The sequence below is a fragment of the Ranitomeya variabilis genome, chromosome 1, assembly GCF_051348905.1.
Source record: "Ranitomeya variabilis isolate aRanVar5 chromosome 1, aRanVar5.hap1, whole genome shotgun sequence".
Lineage (NCBI taxonomy): Eukaryota > Metazoa > Chordata > Amphibia > Anura > Dendrobatidae > Ranitomeya > Ranitomeya variabilis.
In genome coordinates this window covers 788,528,234-788,542,899 of record NC_135232.1, presented here as the reverse complement: position 1 = coordinate 788,542,899, position 14,666 = coordinate 788,528,234, and the positions used below count along the sequence as shown (strand labels likewise).

General features: G+C 44.1%; 1 protein-coding gene across 1 annotated transcript in view; it reads right to left on the bottom strand.

Moving 5' to 3' along the window:
• Positions 1-14,666, bottom strand: part of LOC143784557 (beta-1,4-galactosyltransferase 1-like) — a 570,011-nt gene that overhangs the window by 158,905 nt on the left and 396,440 nt on the right. Inside the window, exon 4 of the mRNA XM_077272977.1 lies at positions 3,847-4,034. Coding sequence (XP_077129092.1) covers positions 3,847-4,034 — 188 coding nt within the window. The remainder of the gene's footprint in view (positions 1-3,846; positions 4,035-14,666) is intronic.

The window sequence follows — 14,666 nt, the reverse complement described above, 5'->3', positions numbered from 1 at the left end:
AGCAATACAGCTATCACGGAGCCTTCTTGGGCAGCCCAATGAGCTACAGCGCTGAGGGGAAAAAAAAAAAAAAATAGCTTCCACAGTCCCTGCACACCGAAGGTGGTGTTGGACAGTGGAAATCGCTGCAGCACAAGCGGTTTGGTGGTTAGTGGACCCTGCCTAACGCTCTCCCTGCTTCTGACGAAGCGGCAGCAACCTGTCCCTAAGCTCAGATCAGCAGCAGTAAGATGGCGGTCGGCGGGAACGCCCCTTTATAGCCCCTGTGACGCCGCAGACAGCAAGCCAATCACTGCAATGCCCTTCTCTAAGATGGTGGGGACCAGGATCTATGTCATCACGCTGCCCACACTCTGCGTTCACCTTCATTGGCTGAGAAATGGCGCTTTTCGCGTCATTGAAACGCGACTTTGGCGCGAAAGTCGCGTACCGCATGGCCGACAAGCACAGGGGTCGGATCAGGTTTCATGAGACGCCGACTTAGCCAAAAGTCGGCGACTTTTGAAAATGATCGACCCGTTTCGCTCAACCCTACTCAGGAGCATGGAGGTGAATCGGGTGGAGCTGGATTGCACCAAGAAAGTTGAAGATGACAACAGCCCCAGTGAAGAGGCGGAGGTAGGGCTCACACCTAGTGAGATGACTTAGTGGAGGAGGACATTGAATGCCACGGAGAAGAGCCCGATGTTGAAATTCTGCATGAGAAACCTGAAGTTCTGAGTACTCCTGATGAGAAAATTAAAGAGGTGCCTCAAAGCACTCAGTGTGACCACGCTGGTGTTCTGCCCATGCAATATATGCAGAAAAATTTTCTTTGGCAAAACGTAGTGCAAGAGAGGCAGAAATGGGTGCTAAAACTGTGGACATCTGGCCCACCTCCGAAAAACATAAAGGGGCACAAAGAGTCCTCGCCTGTGGAATGGCGAGCTAAAGAGAGGGGGAGTGTAAGGAGGAAGACCGATCTGCAGGTGCCTGCATCATGCTGGGTCCAGAACTGCTGAGGCTGCATCCCATGTTGCCCAAGGGAAAGAATAGGGGACAGGACAGGCCCCATGACCTGGGAAGAGGGGGCGTGATTAAGCCAGGCAGTGAGGAGAAAGTGCACAAAGAAACAGTGAGTTTCTCGCCGGCAGCGAGAGCAGAGGCAGACGTGCGGCGTGCTCTGCAGTATAATACAGCATGGGGCAGAACTGAGGCAGTGATTTTGCATATGGGACACTGAGCCAGTGAGTGTGCTGAGCGCCCGGCTAAGCAGACTGCAGAGCTCGCACGGAGGAGCAAGGGCCCTGAGGTGCATCCCCCATTGCTGACAGACACACAGCGACATCCGTGTGGGACAGAGAATACTGCAGCGATCCTCACTTTGGCTGGCACATAGAGGAGTGCACGCCGAGCAGAGCCATGCAGAGCAGCCATTCAGGTGATGGCAGCTGCTCAGAGAGACACATGCCACGAGGACCCTTGTGGAGAGCTTAACTCTTTTGCTCCACAGTTAAATGGACTATGGGCTCAGCAGGCAAAGCTGGAGACCACCCGTTGCTGCCAAAAGATGAATTGTTAACCATGGACCCTATCTGAGGACTCTACACCAGTCATTGCCGGTACTACTACCCCCATTGGACTATGGACTAAGGACCCCACCAGGAGCTACAATAAGTCTTGTTTGAAACTTGGACAGTTAGACTCATTTTGCTTATTTCATTTTACCCTTGTTGTTCCAATAGCACTTTGCTACTGCTTATTAAGTCCCTGTGAGGAGACTACTTTACCTTTTACTGTTAAAAGAATAAATAGTATTGTTATACCGTACTGCTCTGCAATCCCTGCGTACTGTATCTCAGCACCTGCTTACAACAGCATAAACCAAGGTTTAGCCACAAAAATAAACACGGCCCTCTGGGCAAAACAGCAAAACAAAACAAAATGGTAGCACTTTGTGCATCCCTTGCACTAGTGGGGGTCAGCCCACTCAGGGTTAGCAATGTCCTTGAACAAGCACCATGTACACAAACACTCTTATGGAGTCTTCTTTTCCAGGCCCTCAACATCCCAGACTACCCCTGGAATTCAGCTTTTTAAACCCAATCCATGTGACTCCTCATCCATGTGACTGTCACATGACTGTGACATCACCAAGGTCCTATCAGCACATGCCACTGATGGCTCTGTAGGTGGAGATACGGTGGACATTCTCCCACCCACTCTATGAATGTCCTCTTAAAAACCAGCCCATAACATAACTTAACTTTACCCTCATAACACTTACTGTGCTGGAGGAAATAAAACTCTGGATTTCATATCACTAATGCCATTAGGGATAGTGAAATATATTTCCCATCCAGCACTTTACCAGTGACCATGTCACAATATATATATATGAGAGAGAGGACGAGACAGAAAGCGATAATTATAATATGTATATTATATGTATGTAATTATCATGACTAAAAAATCAAATGTCTGGTCAGTCAGTTCTTTTCAGGATCACACTATCCCTCATCATTAGTCTCCTCTCACTTAGGGTCAAAATTTTATGTCTATGCAGCTCTGCTCAGTTACATTCCAAACCTTATCATCACTAACTATACTATACAGTATGCCGTACATCCTATACTATACATTACTCATCTTCACAATACATTACAATTCACATTACACAATATAAACAAAGACAATACATAATACACACAACACAATCCATATAACATGATTAAATGTAAGGGTGGTGAACTGTACTATCGCGTTCCTACCCCTAAAGACACCAGACTGTCCACACTAACGTTACACTACCTCCTACTTTTAATCAGTTTTTTGGCACATCTTCTCTCTCCTCCTGTACCAGTCGGTGACTTGTATTGTTCATGATTATTGTACTTGTTTTTTTATTTTGTATAACCCTTTTCACATGTAAAGTGCCATGTAATAAATGAAAGAATAATAATAATAACTAATAATAATCTAAAACTATAGTTACGTTAATTGCCCCAAAAAGCCACACTCACTTATCGGGTGAGGTGCATAAAATGACTAAAGCATTGGCGCAGAGCACGTCATGTGCGATAGAATTCTGACTCACTTTAAATCATAATTCTGGCTCATTTTGATGTGTACCGTAACTCTGCTATAAGATGTTACAGCAGTGTGTATTAGATTCTTACTTGTTTTTCAATCTCCCATCCACTGCCATTGGACTGAGACCTGCTTGATTCTGATGGAAATCAATAAAAACTATCACCTACTACTATGTAGTTTTCATTTTTTTTTTATCATACTTTGTTAAACTCCTATAGACTTCATTGAATAGAATGGGGATATAAGAGACTGAATTGTTCTCTAGATAAGTAGGAATGAGACAAAAATGTATTCATTATTTGGTGAATAGACTGTACCATAAATGTTAGGTGCAGACAATCAAATTCTCTCATTTGAGAGAATCAGGTCAATGCAAATGACACTCTGATCATACTCTGATCAGAGTGAGATCATAGTGTGGTCCTATTCTCTGAGGAGAAGATGGAGACACAAAATCCATCTTCTCCATTCTGTAAGTCTGTGTAGAGCTGACTGCACTCAGATGTCATTAGAGTGCAGTCCGATGGTTACCACACACTTAATGACTTGCATGGCAGAGTGTAAACCAAACATGCTGTGTTGTGCATGGCTCCATATACCAATATTGGTCCGAGGGCGATCCGACGTTTTGTGGAATTGCTCTCAGACTGATAATACAATCGGTTGCACCAGGCTCTAAGAGGAAAACTCCTTTATGAAAACAAATACCTGTGGCAAGAACAAATATGGGGATATTTATGCATTATTTTGTATTGATCATTTAACATTAAATACCTGAAATTAAACTTGTCTAAAGAATTAGACAAATGTTTGGGGTTTTTTGAGCAGCTGTATAAATGCCTTTCATCCATTGGAATGATATCAACGTCACTGAAGATAAAGCAGTTGTAGTCATATTCCTTTGCTGCTTCTGTGTAACCGATATTCATCAGTTTGGCTTTGTTGAATATTGATTTTCCATGCTATAATAAAATAAATAAATGAGTAAATTAATTAACTGACAAAATTGATTTTATCTATGCCTTTGTGCATCTTTGTTTTTTTCAACAATTCATTTGAATGAATGAAAAGTCCTGCAAAAACACTGGAAGGATTGACACGCTGAATCTTGGCAAAAACACATAAGGGTTCAAAACACTCACTGAGAAAACCCAGTGTGTGCATGAGATTTCACAAATCGCATTGATTATGCTACTGCTGTAAAATGCTGCATATTTTATGCACCAAATATTCTGCATAAAAAATGCAGCAAAACGCTGCAAAAATGCCACATCCGAAAGTACCCTAAGGCTATGTTCACACACAGCCAAAACCTGATCTCTTGTCAGTAAAAAAAAGCTTCCACCAAAATGCAGGTTTTGCTTCTTTTATTACACTTTTTTATTGATTCAATGGGTGAACAAATGCTTCAAAAATGCTGAAAGAAATGACATGCCGCAGTTTTCAAAAGCACAGAAGTTTTACAATTCAAGTCAAGAAAACAAAACAAGCGTGTGCATGAGATTTATCTCTTAGCTTTTTAGCTTTTGCTGGTGCTGTAAAAAGCAGCTTTTAATTTGCATACAAAATGCAGCAAAAAAAAAACTGCAAAAACTCAACACGTGGACATAAGATTGACACTTCAGCAGAGAAATCCAGATAGACTTGTCATGAAAAAGAAGGAAGTAGGAAGCATTACAACAAAAAATGTCTGTTATCAATATGAGATAATAAATGCAGTACAGTTCGCTAATCATTCTAGAAACTTTTCCTATCATGTCAACTTATGGGTTGTGTTCATGCAACAATGTTTTGCATAAAAGTGGTGCATGTCATTTTATATTTGGTGCATTACTCAGTTAAATTAAGAAGCAAAATTGATATTCCATTCTATAAGACTTTTTCCAATTGGCGTAAATGGCCGATACGATATATGCAACTGTATAAAATATGGTGACATACAGTATGTAAGGGCTCTACATTGACATCAATCGTTACAAGATTTCTAGGCATATAGTACTCACAGAACAAGTTGCCGTTTTCAGACCCTTGCATAAAATAGTGGTGTTGATAATATTTTAGATATCAACTACACTACATTTCTATGTAGGTTTAAAAAGAAACAGTTCTGTATGATCCAAAAAACAGTAACTATAGCTATGGCTGCCTGGTCTCTCAGGTAGTGACAATTCGAGATGACTGAACCTTTCAAGGTTTGGTGCAGTTTGGATCGATGAAGGTCCCGACCATCGCCGAACACGTTAGCCGAAAACTAAATGTATAGACAACACCTTCAAGGGGGCAAAAAAGCTGCCAAAACAGGTAAAATTAGGGCAAACACCAGGAAAAGTGGCATCAATTGACCCATCAATTGCGCTATAAATAAATTTACATTTTTTTTACATGGGTTCCCCCCAGGGCCGGACTGGCCATCGGGCACTTCTGGCAAATGCCAGAAGGGCCGGTGCCAGTAGTGGGCCGCTCGATTCACCTCCCCCCGCCCCCGCCGTCGCATTCAACTATAGCGGAGTATAGACGCCGGTACAGTTGAACGCAATGATGGAGGAGAGAGCGTCTACAGACGCTCCCTCTCCCATCATTCCTCGCTCTGCCTCTGACACTGCGGGTGCGCGATGACATCATATCGCGCACCTGCTGTGTCCCGGGCAGACTGCAGCTGCTGAGAGTGAGACAGCAGCAGGAACCAGGAAGCAACGCGGGGCACGAGGAGAGGTGAGTAGAGTTTTTTTTTTTTTACTGAACTGTGTGGGGCCATTCTCGGGGGGGGGGGGAGGAAGAGAAGAGATGCGGGCTGTGCTCTGTGCTGTATACTACTGTGTGGGCTGTGCTATATATATAGTACTCTGTGGGCTGTGCTGTATATATTACTCTGTGGGCTCTGCTGTATTTAGTGCTCTGTGGGCTGTGCTGTATATAGTGCTCTGGGCTGTGCTGTATATATTACTCTGTGGGCTCTGCTGTATTTAGTGCTCTGTGGGCTGTGCTGTATATAGTACTCTGTGGGCTGTGCTGTATATATATTACTCTGTGGGCTGTGCTGTATATAGTGCTCTGTGGGCTGTGCTGTATATAGTACTCTGGGCTGTGCTATATATATTACTCTGTGGGCTCTGCTGTATTTAGTGCTCTGTGGGCTGTGCTGTATATAGTGCTCTGTGGGCTGTGCTGTATATAGTACTCTGTGGGCTGTGCTGTATATAGTACTCTGTGGGCTGTGCTGTATATAGTACTCTGTGGGCTGTGCTGTATATATTACTCTGTGGGCTCTGCTGTATATAGTACTCTGTGGGCTGTGCTGTATATATTACTCTGTGGGCTGTGCTGTATATAGTTCTCTGTGGGCTGTGCTGTATATAGTGCTCTGTGGGCTGTGCTATATATAGTGCTCTGTGGGCTGTGCTATATATAGTGCTCTGTGGGCTGTGCTATATATATTGCTCTGTGGGCTGTGCTGTATATATTACTCTGTGGGCAGTGCTGTATATAGTACTCTGGGCTGTGCTGTATATAGTGCTCTGTGGGCTGTGCTGTATATAGTGCTCTGTGGGCTGTGCTGTATATAGTGCTCTGGGCTGTGCTGTATATAGTTCTCTGTGGGCTGTGCTGTATATAGTGCTCTGTGGGCTGTGCTGTATATAGTTCTCTGTGGGCTGTGCTGTATATAGTACTCTGGGCTGTGCTGTATACAACTGTTTGGTCTGTGCTGTATACTACTGCGTGGGCTGTGCTGTATACTGCTGTGTGGGCTGTGTTATCTACTACACGTGCTGTGCTATGTTATGCAGGCTGTGCTATATACTATACGGTTTGTGCTATATCCTATGAGGGCTTTGCTATATACTATGGGGAGTATATTATATTCTATGGGGGAGGCCATGTTATATACTATGTGGCTGTGTTATATACTATTGTGGGGGTATATTATATACTATGGGGGAGGCTGTGTTATATACTATGGGGGAGGCTGTGTTATATACTATGGGGGGCTGCATTATATTCTGTGGGGGGCTACATTATATATTATGGGGAGGTGGGCTGTATTATATTCTATGGGGGGTTACATTATACTCTGTGGGGTGGCTGCATTATACTATATGTGGGCTGCATTATACTGTATCGAGGACTATGGGGAATACGTTATACTATATGAAGAACTATGGGGTGCATTATACTATGGGAAGTGAATTGTAGTACACGGATGACTATGGCGGTGCATTATACTATATGGAGCACTGTGAGGAGTGTATTGGACTGAGCAGTGTATTTTAATATGGAGGACTATAGGGAGTGTATTATACTATATGGAGGACTGTGGTGCACATTATAATATATGGAGGACTATGGGGTGTATTTTACTAAACAAGTAAAATGCTGCATATTCAGATTGTTCTTGCTGGAACAAAAATCATTGTTCTCAGCAGCACATTGCCAGCGTAAACTGTAGATGTGCTGCTGATAACATGATACTGTATGGTGATCTGTTAGTGATCTATTAGTGATCGTTCTGTCCCATCATTATTCCTCAGTTGGTGGAAAGAGGCCGGGAAACAAGCGTTGAACAACTTCCGTATTGTCAATCAAACTCATATAGCGGCCTGAACTCAGCACATGTAAATACAACAGAAATGCTTTTGTGTGATGTGCAATATGTTAGCATTTGGGGCCCCATTTTAAACTTTACCTAGGGCCCCACTTTGCCTAAAACCGGCCCTGCCTACAAGTGTACAAAGATATTATACAGGCACCATGTGACAAGTGGGCCTGTGGAACTTCAAATGCCAGGGCTGAATTTTAGTCCCAGTCCGGCCCTGGTTCCCCCGCATTTTTGATAACCAGCCAGGCAAAACTGACAGCTGCAGGCTACAGCCCTCAGCTGTCAGTGTCAGCAAGGCTCGTGGGAAAAGTTGTAATGTTGCTCACGCTGACGTCAGTGAGTTGAACTGCGTTCATTGGCTGTGACCTCCCAGGACCTTTCTGACGACACCGCGAAACTTGAGAACTTTCTCACACTCACAGTGACGTCAGTCAAGTCATAGGAGTACCCCACAAGACACTGAGCAGTGGTAACACACACTGCTCAGTGTCTCTGCTAAATGGCAGGCTGTATAGATGCATCATGCAACAATGCAGCCTGCTATCTAGATGTAGCAGAGCTGCAAATTTATTATTAACTTCTCTACAGACAAGTGAGGAATATTGTTGAGTATTAATTAATACTGTTTCAGGAGACATTGGCTCCTGTGGACTGGGCGATGATGTGAGTATGGTTTAATTTAGATTCCTTAACCCCTTCATGACCTTGGGATTTTCCGTTTTTCGCTCCCCTCCTTCCCAGAGCCATAACTTTTTTATTTTTCCATCAATATGGCCATGTGGGGGCTTATTTTTGTGAAACAAGTTTTACTTTTGAACGTCATCATTAGTTTTAGCATGTCATGTACTAGAAAACGGGAAAATTCCAAGTGCGGTGAAATTGCAAAAAAAGTGCAGTCCCACGCATGTTTTTTGTTTGGCTTTTTTGCTAGGTTCACTAAATGCTAAAACTGACCTGCCATTATGATTCTCCAGGTCAGTACGAGTTCATAGACACGTAACATGTCTAGGTTCCCTTTTATCTAAGTGGTGAAAAAAATTCCAAACTTTGCTAACAAAAAAAAAAAAATGTGCCATTTTCCGATACCTGTAGCGTCTCCATTTTTCATGATCTGGCGTCGGTTGAGGGCTTATTTTTTGTGTGCCGAGCTCGCGTTTCTAATTATACCATTTTGGTGCAGATACGTTCTTTTGATCGCCCGTTATTGCATTTTAATGCAATGTTGCGGCGACCAAAAAAACGTAATTCTGGCATTTCGAATTTTTTTCTCGCTACGCTGTTTAGCGATCAGGTTAATGCTTTTTTTTATTGATAGATCGGGTGATTATGAACGTGGTGATACCAAATATGTGTAGGTTTGAATTTTTTTTTATTGATTTATTTTGAATGGGGCGAAAGGGGGGTGATTTAAACTTTTATATTTTTTTATTTTTTTCACAATTTTTTTACTTCTTTTTTTCTTTTGCCATGCTTCAATAGCCTCCATGGGAGGCTAGAAGCTGGCACAACGCGATCGACTCTGTTACATAGCAGCGATCATCAGATCGCTGCTATGCAGCAGAAATGCAGGTGTGCTATGAGCGCCGACCACAGGGTGGCGCTCACAGCTACCGGGGATCAGTAACCATAGAGGTCTCAAGGACCTCTATGGTTACTCTGCAGAAGCATTGCTGACCCCCGATCATGTGTCTCTTTCTGAGAATATTAACATCAGCCCCCAACCGTCGGCTTGCCCTTTCCTGATTATGGAAATGACGGGGAGCCCCTACGCTTTTTTTTTCAATTACATTTTTAATTGTCAGCAAGAACAGTTAGGTCACCTGAGATCATAGCAGCCATTTCTCTTGCTTTGCAAATGCCAGAGCCACTGTGAGACCCATTGGCTTGATAAAACAATAAGACCAATGTGCATGAGATTTAGGGAACATCATCGTTTAATAACAACTATGAAAGGGTGACTACGGTTTATTATAAACATTAATGAATAGCTCAGTGCAGATCCAAATGTATTAAGATTTGCAAGCATTGAACATGTGTCTGTGGTTATGACATGATGTTTTTTCTGTTCAAACGTATTGTGTTTTTGCACTAATTGTTCACTCTTCTCACCGTTGTTAAAAGGAAGTGTAGTTGAGCAACATTGAAATTTTGGACCTGTAGAAGCGCTAGTGAAGAGCAAACCGGTTGCTATCCACCATGTCTCACGTTCTGAAATCCCTGCACCTGTATTTGCAATATTAGCACTGCCGCACTTTATGATTTTGTCAAGGATGATAAGAAAATAAAAATGGACTGCTTTACCTGCAGACTGGGTGAGTGGTGACATTCCTTCTTCTTCTTGAAAGTTTAACACGTGTTTTGGATCTTGCGCCACCCTGAAGAGTACTGTGCATGAGGTTGTGAAATAGCTATATGGATCATTCAGACACTAAAAAAGGCTACAGAAATTGGTGCCCTGAATTCTCCTTCTTGCATGTTCAGTGTATTTGACTTTTGAACAAAATTTATATAAAATGTAAAAAGAGACACTACAGGGATATTTTATCATGAAAGTAGGGCACTTAAGTAGAAGCGTGCAATGGTGATTTCCTTATCTCAAACAATTGTTTGAAACAAAAGCCAACAACAGTGGTCAGTATACCCCAAGAAAAAATGTCAATGTCTCAATAACTTGTCATGTGGCCTTGATCATGAATTACAGCTTGACAACAACATCTCATGCTGTTCACATGTAGTGTTATTGTTTGCTGAGGCGTAGCATCTCACTCTGATTGAAGGCCGGCCCTCAGGTCATTGAGGTTGTGGGGTACAGAGTTACGAGCCTCTAGGCGGCGACTCGGCTGATCTGATAAGTTTTATTTGGGATTCAGGTCTGGAGAAAGTGCAGGGATTCACCTATCACTAGATATAACCTAACACCGATAGATCCTGCACCATCAGAGTCAGTCTGCTGCTGAAACTAGTTTTAATAATCAAGTATGACTGTAAGTGATGTATATATAGAGAGTTTGCAAACAAAAAAGTCTTTTTTTTATCATGCAACATCCATTTATGTAGTAAAGAATTCAGAATTGAAAACTAAAGTTAAATTTACAGTGTATTTCATGGTAGACTACATTTGCATGTTCATGTTTCACTGCCTGCGTACAATCCATGATTTTTGGACCTGCTGCAGGTTTTCAGACTTAAATACGGATATGCCTGAGGCCAGTTAAAAAATCACAGACCATATACTGACATTTTTTGAATGCAACTGTAATAACAGGCACTTGGATGCAGTGACACAAATGCTGCAGAGCAGGGATAAACTATATTTAATTACAATGGTCTACAAAAAAAAATGATTTCTGGCATGGACTTTAAGAACAGTTTTAGACTAATTTGAGGGTGCTGAATTCAAATCTGATCTTATAATTTCTCTACCACATCACGTTTTTGCACTACAGGTATATAGCCCATTTTCAAGCATTCCATGATAAATATACCGTATTTTTCGGACTATAAGACGAACTTTTTTTCCTCCAAATTTGGGAGGAAAGTGTGGGTGCGTCTTATAGTACGGATATAGCATGTGGGGAGGGGGGCAGCAGCAAGTGGGATCGCAATGATATCCCACTTCAGGATGTCCCCGCTGCCCGGAATCAGCTGCTGGGGAAAGCACATGGCCCCGCTGATTAAGTGCAGTGAATATTTATTAGCTGCTCCCCGCCCACCGATCAGCTGAGCGGTGAGCGGGAGCAGCAAATGAATGCTGCACTTAAGCAGGGACACACAGTTTCCCCAGCACTGATTCCGGGGAGAATCTGTGTGTCCGGGGGAGGAGGAGGCAGCAGCAGGGGCCAGGAGATCGCTGCATACCTGCCTGTGCTGGACGCTGAGCTGTCTGGTGCACAGGGAGGACCTGTGTGATGTCAGAAGTGGGCGGGCTGGAGCATCACATGGCAGCTCAGAGCCCTCCCTCTTCTGACATCATCACAGGTCCTTCAGACTCCCACCTAGAATCTGCAGCTTCCTCTTATGTCCTGCGCTGTGGAAAGGCAACAACAACAGGGAGGGCTCTGTGTGTGTGCAGCCATGGGATGTGTCATGAATCCCAATGGCTAGGGATAGCACAGGACAAGCAAAGTACAAATATATTACGGACGAGCTCTAGGGTGATGGAACCTGGGCTGACCACTGCCCTACGCCTGACAAACGCAACTAGAGATAGCCAGGGAGCGTGCCTACGTTGGTTCTAGACGCCACGCACCAGCCTAAGAGCTAACTAGCACTGCAGAGAAAATAAAGACCTCACTAGCCTCCAGCGGAATGAACCCCAAAAGATATAGTTGCCCCCCACATGTATTGACGGTGAAATGAGAGGAAGGCACACACATAGAGATGATATATATAGTTTTAGCAAATTGAGGCCCGCTGTAAACTAGAAAGCAGAACGATACAAAAGGGGACTGAGCGGTCAGCAAAAAACCCTAATCAAAAAACCATCCTGAGATTACAAGAACCCATGTGCCAACTCATGGCACATGGGGAGAACCTCAGTCCACTAGAGCTACCAGCTAGCATAGAGACATAATAAGCAAGCTGGACAAAAAACCAAACAACTGAAAATCAGCACTTAGCTTATCCTGAAAGATCTGGGAGCAGGTAGGCAGGAACCAAACAGAGCACATCTGAATACATTGATAGCCGGCAAGGGAAATGACAGAAAGGCCAGGTAAAATAGGAAACACCCAGCCACTGATGGACAGGTGGAAACCAAAGGCCGCAACCCACCAAAGTCACCCAGTACCAGCAGTAACCACCAGAGGGAGCCCACAAACAGAATCCACAACAGTACCCCCCCCTTGAGGAGGGGTCACCGAACCCTCACGAGAACCCCAAGGGCGATCAGGGTGAGCTCTATGGAAGGCGCGGACCAAATCAGTCGCATGAACATCGGAGGCGACCACCCAGGAATTATCCTCCTGACCATAACCCTTCCACTTAACCAAATACTGGAGTTTGCGTCTGGAAACACGAGAATCCAAGATCTTCTCAACAACATACTCCAATTCTCCCTCCACCAGCACCGGAGCAGGAGGCTCAACCGAAGGAACAACGGGCACCTCATACCTCCGCAACAACGACCGATGGAACACATTATGAATAGCAAACGATGCTGGGAGATCCAAACGAAAAGATACAGGGTTAAGAATCTCCGAGATCCTATAAGGACCGATGAACCGAGGCTTGAACTTAGGAGAAGAGACCCTCATAGGGACAAAACGAGAAGACAACCACACCAAATCCCCAACAAGAAGTCGGGGACCCACGCGGCGACGGCGATTAGCAAACTGCTGAGTCTTCTCCTGAGATAACTTCAAATTGTCCACCACCTGATTCCAAATCTGATGTAGCCTGTCCACCACCACGTCCACTCCAGGACAATCCGAAGGCTCCACCTGACCAGAGGAAAAACGAGGATGAAACCCCGAATTACAAAAAAAAGGAGAGACCAACGTGGCCGAACTAGCCCGATTATTAAGAGCAAATTCGGCCAGTGGCAAAAAAGCAACCCAGTCATCTTGATCAGCAGAAACAAAACACCTCAAATAAGTTTCCAAGGTCTGATTACTTCGCTCCGTCTGGCCATTCGTCTGAGGATGGAATGCAGACGAGAAAGACAAATCAATGCCCATCTTGGCACAAAACGTCCGCCAAAATCTAGACACAAACTGGGATCCCCTGTCAGAAATGATATTCTCCGGAATCCCATGCAAACGAACCACGTTCTGAAAAAATAAAGGGACCAACTCAGAGGAGGAAGGCAACTTAGGCAAGGGCACCAAATGAACCATCTTAGAAAAGCGGTCACACACAACCCAGATAACGGACATTTTCTGTGAAACCGGGAGATCAGAAATAAAATCCATGGAAATGTGCGTCCAAGGCCTCTTCGGGATGGGCAAGGATAACAACAACCCACTGGCCCGAGAACAGCAAGGCTTAGCTCGAGCACACACTTCACAAGACTGCACAAAGGTACGCACATCCCTAGACAAGGAAGGCCACCAAAAAGACCTGGCCACCAAGTCTCTAGTACCAAATATTCCAGGATGACCAGCCAACACAGAAGAATGGACCTCGGAGATGACTCTACTGGTCCAATCATCCGGAACAAACAGTCTTTCTGGTGGACAACGATCCGGTTTATCCACCTGAAACTCCTGCAATGCACGTCGCAAGTCTGGGGATACGGCGGACAATATTACCCCATCCCTAAGGATACCAGTAGGCCCAGAGTCTCCAGGAGAGTCAGGCACAAAACTCCTGGAAAGAGCATCTGCCTTCACATTCTTTGACCCTGGCAGGTATGAAACCACGAAATTGAAACGAGAAAAAAACAACGACCAACGAGCCTGTCTAGGATTCAAACGCCTGGCAGACTCAAGGTAAATGAGATTCTTGTGATCAGTCAAGACCACCACACGATGTTTAGCACCCTCAAGCCAATGACGCCACTCCTCAAATGCCCACTTCATGGCCAAAAGCTCCCGATTACCCACATCATAATTGCGCTCGGCGGGCGAGAATTTTCTAGAGAAGAATGCACATGGCTTCATCACCGAGCCATTAGAACTTCTCTGTGACAAAACCGCCCCCGCTCCAATCTCGGAAGCATCAACCTCAACCTGAAAAGGAAGTGAAACATCTGGTTGACACAACACAGGAGCAGAAGAAAACCGGCGCTTAAGTTCCTGAAAGGCCTCCACGGCCGCAGGAGACCAATCAGCAACATCAGCACCCTTTTTAGTCAAATCAGTCAAAGGTTTAACAATACTGGAAAAATTAGCAATGAACCGACGATAAAAATTAGCAAACCCCAAGAACTTCTGAAGGCTCTTAACAGATGTAGGTTGTGTCCAGTCACAAATCGCCTGAACCTTGACGGGATCCATCTCAATAGTAGAAGGAGAAAAAATGTACCCCAAAAAAGAAATCTTCTGGACTCCGAAGAGAC